At 39.8% G+C, this 10,020-nt stretch overlaps 1 protein-coding gene and 1 long non-coding RNA gene across 2 annotated transcripts; one reads left to right on the top strand and one right to left on the bottom strand.

The window, feature by feature from the left end:
• Positions 1-966: 966 nt before the first annotated feature.
• On the bottom strand, positions 967-4,322 carry LOC109427596 (uncharacterized). Its single transcript, XM_062843610.1, has 6 exons — positions 4,184-4,322; positions 4,045-4,124; positions 3,492-3,902; positions 2,811-3,425; positions 2,422-2,671; positions 967-2,363 (listed from the first exon to the last, which is right to left on the bottom strand). The coding sequence occupies exons 1-6, from the start codon at positions 4,236-4,238 to the stop codon at positions 2,149-2,151; spliced, it is 1,626 nt and encodes a 541-aa protein (XP_062699594.1). The 5' UTR covers positions 4,239-4,322; the 3' UTR covers positions 967-2,148.
• A 545-nt stretch (positions 4,323-4,867) lies between these two features.
• On the top strand, positions 4,868-8,238 carry LOC115265024 (uncharacterized). Its single transcript, XR_003896488.2, has 3 exons — positions 4,868-5,006; positions 5,081-5,200; positions 5,339-8,238. It is a non-coding gene; the product is annotated as an uncharacterized LOC115265024 (long non-coding RNA).
• The last annotated feature ends 1,782 nt before the right edge of the window (positions 8,239-10,020 follow it).

Below are 10,020 nucleotides of genomic sequence, written 5' to 3' on the forward strand. Positions count from 1 at the left end.
TCATACCGCAAGAGCCACTGCATGTGATACACTTGCCGTCGTCCATAGCTTTCGAACAAATTTTGCACGGATCCATTGGGTTACAAAGTATCACAAAGTGCCGGTTAAAGGGATGATTGATCAATCGCCTTTAGGTATGCAGCCTTCAAAACAACTAACGAATGCAAGCGCGGCTCAGCGAAAGTTCTCGTAGCTTTATTTATTTGCAGGCAGATGGCGCTTCGAGAAAAAAAAAAAACGATCGAGGAGGTACGAGTATAGACAAATTAATAACAAATGTTCTTCTAATGCAAAGACACTGCACTTTTTCTACACAAAACACTAACTAGCATACAACGTATCGTGATTCACCACCGTTCGATTACTACATATACCGACGCGGGCGATTTTTGATCGACGAAATTACAGAAAAACAAACAAAATAAATCGGAGCTTTGATCAGCTGTACATATCACTTCGCAGGGCTGTGAGCGAATTTCTTTATACGTACCCGATGGTGCTCTCGGCTGCACCGTTGATGGCTGGTTTTACTGTACTCCAGCAATCCTGTAGACATTGGGCTCTCGCTCGTCTGGCAACGTTGCCTCGAGATTTTGCGCGTATGCTGAGGCAACATCTGATTATGACAACGTGTGATCGGGTGGCAGCCGATCAACACTTGGATGTGCATGATGAGAGTTAAGGGTTGTTTTTTCTACTACAGCATCATCAACGTCCACTGCCCACATGAAGGGGGACCTTATGACGAGAAAGAAGCGTTCTACGCGTAGTTAGAGAAACCATACGATGGTTGCTCACCGCGTGACGTGAAAATCGTTGTCGGCGACATGAACGCGCTAGTAGGAAGGGAGGAAATGTACAGACCGGTAATCGGGCGAAACAGCCTGCTCGCCGTATCGAATGATAACGGCCAGCGATGTGTAAACTTGGCAGCCTCGGTTGATATGGTAGTCCGAAGCACCTTCTTCCCCCGCAAAGATATCCACAACCCGCATAGCTGGGAACTGTAAGCTTACTACCTCACATGTTATCCATAACAACTTGGAACTTTGCTTGTACAATTTCACATGTTATCCGACATCACATTATGTGGTAGTGTTACAATATTGTTGCATACCATTTGGCAAGTTGTAATGGCCCTATTCACAATATGGCGAATAGGCGGTTAAGTTAGGTTACAATAAAAAATCAGCATTTTTTCGGAACAAAATTTTCGCGAAACAATATACCACACTGTAGGTTTATAATTCATTTTCCGCAAGGAGAAGTTTAATGCATATTGTTGCGAATCAGTTGAACAATAGATTTATCAGACAATTTTAACTTCAAATGTAATTGTTAATTTATTGTAAAATACCTAATAACAAACAACATACCGTATCGTTTGTGTATTGTTGCATAACAATATCCTGTATCGTTTAGTTCTTCCAATGCCACTAGAATATTATTGGTGTGATTAAAAACAGAAAAATTGGACACGCGAAAATCGACAACCCTTTAATTTCTAGGGCAGATCGCTGGACAGCCGATCATTACACTACGTATGGATTGTAAGAATAATCGAATTTCGCTTGTCAAAAATTTCAGTTCTCAACAGCACCTATAATATTAATTCCTAGGTTGAACCTAACTAAAATAATGACTTTTTATGCACTAATGTGCTAAATTAATCGGGAACCGTCATAAGTATGTGTTTCGAAAACAGTTGAGCAATGATTTCCAATAAGAAAAAATAAACCCATGATTCAGATTTGTATAATACACATTTAATCAACTGTTTCGTAGATTTTTTTTAAACTTATGTAATTAAACGAAACATTAAACTAATTGATTTAACAACAAACAATAGCCTACATGCCGAGCATTTTGATAAAGGCGTATAGCGAACGATGTATTGTACTTATTGCATGAATGGCAAAATAATAGCAATGTCGAGCATTTTGTGATTAAGGCGTATGGCGGCAATAACGCGAAACAATCTACTTATAAAAAAATAGAAATGATAAATGATAAAAACAGCGTTTCCGTAACGAATTCGACGCTAACGCGTCAGTAAATACAAATTAAAATTATTCCGTTTAAAGAAAACAAAAAAGATCAATAACAGCGACGGTTAGGAGTGACGTCTGCGGCGAGGGTGGAGTGGCGTTAGCAGTGGTGAAGAGCAGCATCAGCGGCGGTGGGAGGTAGTGCTACCATCAGTGGGCCAGTTCCAGCTCTGGCATTTCGAACTTGTGCAGCCTTTCGAAGGTTGGCGATTTTCTGGGCAATATATCGCTTAACCAACGCTATATCCGACCTCTTTCTGATAGTAGGAATATTTTGGCATCCAACTTTGATCGCCGTGCGTTCAGCAACTTTATCTGCAGACAAATGACAAGTTCTAAAGAATCATAAACCAGGAGAAATGACATTACTTACTGCCAATAAATTCAAGAATCAGTGGATCCAGTCGCTCTGCAGCTGGATATTTTGGGGTGCCATCTGGATTTTTCAGTTTTCCGAATCTGTGACTGACCTGACCCGTCACACTCATTTTTGCAAGCGCGTCCGATCCAACCAACCGCGTCGCCAGCAAGCCTACGAACATACTGTCCGTATCTGCACGGGCGTTGAATTCGTCCAGTTCCTCAACCGTTATGTTGATATCGTCGACTACCGTAAATCTCGTCTAAGAAAATTGAAAAAAAAAAATAAAAAAAATTAAGGACATGAAAAGAAGAAACAGACGTCACACTCTGATAAGTCTCCATCGACCTCTAATTTAATGATATATTTAAATAAATAATAGGGATCTACGGTCAACATACCTGGGGCATATGTTGTTTGTCTTTCAACTGCATTAACTCCTTTCCGACACGGAGAGCGTAGTCGTCAGACGACAGTTTGTCATTTTCTAGCTTCGAGTACCTTTGCTTACACTTTTTATGTCTTTGCAGAAGCTCCATGTACTTATGTTCCAAATTTCTGTACTTAATTACCCAATCTCCCTCGTAAGCTGGGGGGACTTCCTCGTAATCAACATGAGATTCGCGGTTATCATCGTGTTGAAGTGATAGTTCCTCACAGAGGTGTTCTTCAATGTCCATCTCGATGTCCATAGCGTGGTTTTCCTGTGAATGAGGCCGCTCAATTTCTAAGATATTGGATGTTGATGGATGAGGGTCTTGCGTTTGAATGTGGATCTCAGTTCTATTCATCTTGGCTTCAAGCTGAGGTGTGCAGGCCTCAAAATCAATTCCGCTTTTTTCGGAGCCTTTGGTATAATTGTTCGGATCTCCTGAGATTTCGCCTAGGTGATCACCATGTTTGGGATTTTCAACTGCAACCAAAGTTGTGACAGCAACGTTTGCTGTAGAGCTGATGATCTTGGGACTATCGGGTACATTTAAAGATGTCTCTTCATGCTTGAGTGCGGCTTGCAGCTGAAATACAATGAAATTTCCCAAAAATTAAACTAACGCGTTGTTATTAAAATAGAGATTACTCACCATTTGTCGTAATTCGGTAATGCTCAAACGTTGCGCAACCAAGTTCGTTGATTCTGCGGCTGCTGTAGCATTTCCACCTTTGTTTGGACATGTTTCACTAGGTTCGTCGGTAGGTTCGATTTCTCCGCACCCGACCGTTTCGTCGAGGTAGTCCACCGAGAGGCCGCTCAGAAAAGCACTGCCCTGTACTTCTTCTGCTCCGCCTTCGACCATATTGGTGATGATGCTTTGAGTTCCATTGGCATGAAGGTTCAATGTATGAAGGAACGTACCTTTAGCGGATGTTTTTTCCTGTGAGCCGAGAGGATCTTCTGTTTGAAGCGAATCAGCACAAGAGCCTTCCCCAACGTTGACATAGGCATATCCAGTTGGATCGTAGGTATCTCCAAGCTGCTCCGGTGTTGCTTGAAGCTGCAAATGAAGAAAAACAAATAGCCCTCCGTGTTAAGGATTACAAGAAAAAGCTAAACTCCTTCAACACCAAACGGTGTTGGTTGGGGGAAAACAGATTTTATACTGATGGGTCGATTTTTGAGAAAATCCCGCTACTTACTAATGCTCTCAAATCGGCGGTATTCGAATGCTGAGCGGCCATTTTGCCAGCTTTGATGGCATTTTGGTCTTCACGCAGCTCTGAAAAAAAAAGATAGTTAAGTACACTCGAAAAATTGAAGAAAATGCTGGAAACTCACTTTTTTTACGCATATTTGTTGATTCACTAATCTGTTTATATCTCTTCGGTGGCATTTTCCTGTTTTCCGGCCTTTTTCGTTGATTTTATACTAGTTTTCACTGCTAAAGACTCAGAGCGTACGATTTTTTGTAAAACGGAAAATGGATTCAAGGATGAAGTTGAACGCGGCGGCGAAAAGACTCACAATCACAAATACTACCTTGTGTAACATTTTATCATGTTGTTGATTATGAGTTACAGATAGTTTAAACCCTGCGTTTACATTCGTACATTTCAAGGTGTGAGTGTGAAGATTTTCTATCATTTGATGATATATCAATGATAAGACAGATGGCAACACTCCCTACACTGTATCAGTACAATCACTTTACCCGCAGTCTGGCTAATAGAACTATCGGAGCCAATCGAACAAAAAGTATACAATTTTGCGTGCAGAAGGTTTGTGATCGATTTCATATTAAATATTTTGATAGATTTTATTGTTGAACCAAACGAATTCGATGGCTTTGTACTTTTTGCTAAGCTGCCAATTTTTGTCACAGTTGTCATTCTTCAGGATTTTCTATTCGCCAGACTGTTAATGTAGTGACTGTGAGTACTACACCATAAAACAAAAATGACATTTAAGTTTGTTTTTATTTACATCATCAGTAGAAAGCTGTCTCGTAAAACTAAAACTAAAACTTTTAAAGAAAACTATACGCGTACAAATTGATGTGGATAAAATTATTTTCAACATGAGCCAACTTTCGAGAAAATCGCGTATGAGTTACGTTCACCAAGCGCAAAAAACAAATCATCGGAGACACATAATGAGAAAAGTAAGATCATTTTTAGGTATTAAACTCAGTGGTGCATTAAAATGAGATTAATGCGGTACTTTTTTTTTTTACAGAAGCAACGAACTATTCCGCTCGTTAGTGAAGATGATATGCCGGATACTTTGCAGGTCACGGTAATCAACCAGCCGGTACATGAAGATCATCATCAGCCAGTAATTCGCCTTGAAAAAAAAGTAAGTAACTACCGTATGTTTTTATATTTACATCTCGAGCGTTCAGTATGTGATTTTGAACAATGATTTTTCATTAGGTCGTAACTGATACGTATTAATAAATTAATAATGAATAATGAATTGAAATTCTTTTTTTAGGATCAAAAGGTCGTGCAAGACATGTCGTTGGAAGATATTTCCAGCACCGACGAGGAAGACGTCTGTGAGATGGGAGATACAAATGATCAAATTGAGCAAACGGATGAAGCCGTAAGTGACGGCTCAGCCAGTGCTTCAGAGGCCGAAGAGAATCCGGAGTTTGAACCATTTAATGATTATGGGCAGGAAACGAAGGAAGAATTAACCGGAAGCGATAATACCACGGTAATACACATATATATCTCATACCTTAAATAGCATACTTAACCGTTCTCGCGTCAGATTGAAATCTAGCTTTTTTTTAAATTAAAGCTGCACTGCCGTGTGCAGCATAAATATCGCATTGCGTTTTCCTACGAGCTTGTCCCATTCGCTCTAACTCAAATTATGTTTTCGAATCAAAGTCAGAAAGATGCATAACGTTATCGTGGGATATTGAGCTGTGAAACAAGATGGAAAAATATCTAATTCACATTAATTGGTCCTGTGACTGAGAAAAATACGACTTGTACTAAAAACGCAATGGGACAATTCTAGAGCAACATGTCTAAAGGATCTATCTGACTTTTGTAAACAAACACGTTTCTGTCGAGATAGACCCTTTCTTCATCCTCCCATGCACTTCAACACCACTATCAGAACGAGCCAACTACAAGCTATCTGCTAAGGGTATTGATGTGCGTGGGAGGATGACGAAAGGGTCTATCTCGACAGAAACGTTTGTATCCTTTAGACATGTTGCTCTAGCATTATGCTGCACACGGCAGTGCAGCAGGTTTTAATTTTTCGGTATACAGTAGACGTTCGATAAGTGCAACATGTTTACGTTTCAGTTACCGAATGTTAACCGATAACTGCAACAACTGACAGACGTCAAAGAGCTGAAAGAATGTAGATTTAATGAATCTAAACAATCTATTTTATCGAATTACTTTTCCACTTTCATTGCAGGAGTTCATGTCTGATTCGGAACTACTCCATCCCAGTTTGAAATTGACTAAAGCGGAAGTTATGTTCATTTTAATGAACGTGTTTCTTCGTCACAATCTGAGTAACGTCGCAATTTGTGACATTCTTCAGATTATAAATTTGATTGTGGGATTCAAATCCCTTCCTGATACGTATTCAGAGTTCAGCAAATTTTTTTCGAAAAGCAATTACACGAGGCATCACGTATGCGAGAAATGTGATTTCTACATTGGAGAAACGTTGCAGAGCTGTGTGAATTGTAAGAGTAACAGTACATTTTTTTCGTAACCTTCGATTTCAAATCGAATTTACGAGATATTCTCGTCCGGAACTGGCATGCGATCGTGCAACACCAAGCAGCATCCAAGTTATCACAACATGTTACAGATTTACTAAACGCTGGAGTAGCTCAATCCAAAAGTATAAAAAAACTCAATAACTCTTACACTGAATACGGACGGCGTGAGCATCTTCAATTCAAATACAAAAAAATCGTTATGGCCCTTGATTATCTGCATTAACGATTTACCACCAAACATTCGTTTCCTAAGGAAAAATATTATAATTGCTGGTTTATGGTTACAAAATGGTGAACCGAATCTTGATGTATTTTTAAAGCCATTAAGCGAAATGCTCAAACGAGTGTATCATAATGGCTTAAATCTAGGTTCAGTTCTAATAGACAGAGTTTACATGGTTGCCTGTTGTGTCGACACAAAAGCAAGGTGCAAAGTGCAGAATTTTAAACAGTTCAACGGCTATGATGCTTGCAGCTTCTGTTCCCACCCTGGAGACGAGGTCAACAAGCAAATACGTTATGGTTACAAAGACAATATTTCGAAACGGAACCTGGCAGATACGCTTCGTGCTATGGCCGTTAGCAACTCTCGTGGTGTCGCTGTTAATGGGGTGAAGGGAATATCGCCTTTAATAAGAATACCTGAGTTCGATGTAATACGCAACTGCCCGGTTGACTATATGCATTGTATATTACTAGGAGTGTGTCGCCAACTATGCCGCATATGGTTTGAGGCTCCTAGCAGTCCCAGTTATATAAAAGATAAAATGAGCTCTATCGATAACGTATTAACTACTATGGGTCCATTCGTTGAATCCTCGCGAAACGCTAGAAAAATAACAGATAGGCATTTATGGAAAGCAAACGAATGACTCCAATGGCTGCTCCATTTTAGTCCAGTCTGCCTTAAACAATTTTTGCCACAAGTATATTACGATCATTACTACCTCTTAGTTTCGTCTATTACGTTGCTGCTTCAGGAAGAAATATGTGCAGAAGTATTTGAAAACTGTGCAGCAATGCTACAGAAATTTGTCAAACAGTTTGAGCAGCTCTATGGAATTAAGGAAATGACTTATAACGTCCACCTTGTAACACATTTAGTGGACTGTTGCAGAGATTACGGACCACTGTGGACATTTTCGCTTTTTGTGTTTGAAGACATTAATGGAGTTTTGAAGAAATTTGTTGTAGGGCCAAAAGAGCCAATCATTCAGATTACAAATAGATGCATCATGACACACACAAAAAACAATGCAGAGGTTAGCTTTATGAAATCAAATGTAAAATCTTTTTGGGACAAATTGAATCGATCACAATTGAATACTTCAAATAAAATTCCAGAATTTTATTATTTAGATACACATATTTTGAACAAGTATAGTGATAATCGTAGGTTTGAAAAAGTATTGTCTTTTACATATAGTGGATATACTTTCAAACCGAAACTAGAGATAGATTTTTATTGCAAGCATAAATAAAGACAGCATAATGACTGTTATTTTTCTTTGGACGACGCATCAGGAGATTTATATGGAGAAATTTTGAGTATTCTAAAAGACACATTTGGTACCTACTTCTTATGCAAAATCATCATTACAGAAAAGATAAACGATCATCACCGAAAAGCACATTTTTTACCAGAAATGTCATTAGTTAGAGTGAATAATACCTTGAAAAAACATATCAAAATTAAAATAGATGACACGTATTACCTCAGTAAAATTCAATATAAACTACACATAGATTAAAGGATTAACTACGATTAACAGAACTGTTTGTAACAAATTATATGTAAAAATCAATAAAGTAAACCATTTTACCAACCACTTTATTTCTCGACCCCTGTACGTAGCTGAGCAGAAACGTCAAATCAAATGGAGCTCGCCGTGCAAAATTTACCGAGAGAAATGGTCGAGAAAAAAACGTGCACTGCACTGAAATTCTTTGAGCGATTTGTGTTCAGGTCCATACTTAGCAAAAGCGTGACGTAATTTATGGACACTGTGGTCAAAATGGGCTGCACAATATTTCACAGGCTGAGAAAACCAATATCATCACAGTAAATCGCCTCGTTAGCTGTTTCAGTATGCTGATTTTGTATTACTTAATTTAATATGAAGTAAAGCCGTTCGTTTAATATAACAAATCCTCTAAAGATCTTGTAACCCAATGACTCTTTGATATATTGTACAGCTGCGTTACTTATAGTGCATAATCTACGTCGAAAAAAAATGTAAACTTTAAACAAATATACTGCAATGTTATACCATGATGTTACTGTGAATCATGTACTTGGGCTGTCATCTAATACTGTTCTGAGTTTTTGTGGTCATATCATAGAACAGTGTTTGCACATTGTCATATATTGTTACAGCAAGTGGTTGAGTTCTTAAATTGTTCCGAATGGTTTTTGATTCTAGAATTCGTATCTTCAAATGTTAATACAAATATATCTGTAATTGTAACTCCTAGCGAAATAAGAACTTTATTGTTCGGAACACATATCAGATTGTTTTTAACTATGCGGGAAACCCACCTGGAAATCACCCGACCATCAAACAGAAAACCAAATCGACCACCTTATAATCGACGGTAAATTCTTCTCGCATATAATAAATGTCCGCACATATCGCAGTGCGAATATAGATTCGGATCACTACCTAGTCGCTGTATGCATGCGCTCAAATCTTTCGACAGTTATCACCACGCGTCGAAGTCGAACGCCGCGGCTCAACATCGAGCAGCTGCGTAACGTAGAAGTGGCTCAAAACTACGCGCAGCAGTTAGCAGTGGCCCTACCAACTCAACGGAAGAGCAGCTTGGCGCAGCTACACTTGAAGATGGCTGGAGGGACATCCGATTCGCCATAGGTAGTACCTCGGCTACAGCACTAGGCTTCGCGACTCCGAATCACAGAAACGACTGGTACGACGGCGAATGTGAACAGTTGAAAAATGAGAAGAATGCAGCATGGGCGAGAATGCTGCAACACCGTACGAGAGCGACTGAGGCACGTTACAAACAGGCGCGGAACAGGCAGAACTCAGTCTTCCGGATGAAGAAGCGCCAACAGGAAGAACGAGATCGCGAAGCGATGGAAGAGCTGTACCGCGCTAGGGACACACGAAACGGCTGACATGTGCCGAGATAATCACGGGAATATTCTCACGAGCGAGCGTGAGGTGGTCGAGGGATGGCCGCAGCATTACGATGAGCACCTCAATGGCGACGTTGCAAGTACCGAAGGTGGCGTGGTAACAGATCTAGGAGTATGTGCACAGGACGAAAGACTTCCGGCTCCTGACGTCCAAAAGATTGAGGAGGAGGTTGACCGGTTGAAAAACAACAAAGCCGCTGGAGCAGATCAACTACCAAGCAAGCTTCTAAAATACGGTGGAGAAGCACTGGTAAG

The sequence above is a fragment of the Aedes albopictus genome, unplaced genomic scaffold (assembly GCF_035046485.1).
Source record: "Aedes albopictus strain Foshan unplaced genomic scaffold, AalbF5 HiC_scaffold_347, whole genome shotgun sequence".
Classification (NCBI taxonomy): Eukaryota; Metazoa; Arthropoda; class Insecta; order Diptera; family Culicidae; genus Aedes; species Aedes albopictus.

Bases quoted from the DNA above. Each gene is read 5' to 3' on its own strand.
- LOC109427596 (XM_062843610.1), bottom strand. From the start codon at position 4,238: ATGCCACCGAAGAGATATAAACAGATTAGTGAATCAACAAATATGCGT. The intron at 3,903-4,044 runs GTAAGTAGCGGG...CTTCATTTGCAG, and splicing joins CCGCCGATTTGAGAGCATTA to CTTCAAGCAACACCGGAGCA. The intron at 2,672-2,810 runs GTATGTTGACCG...CAATTTTCTTAG, and splicing joins ACAAACAACATATGCCCCAG to ACGAGATTTACGGTAGTCGA.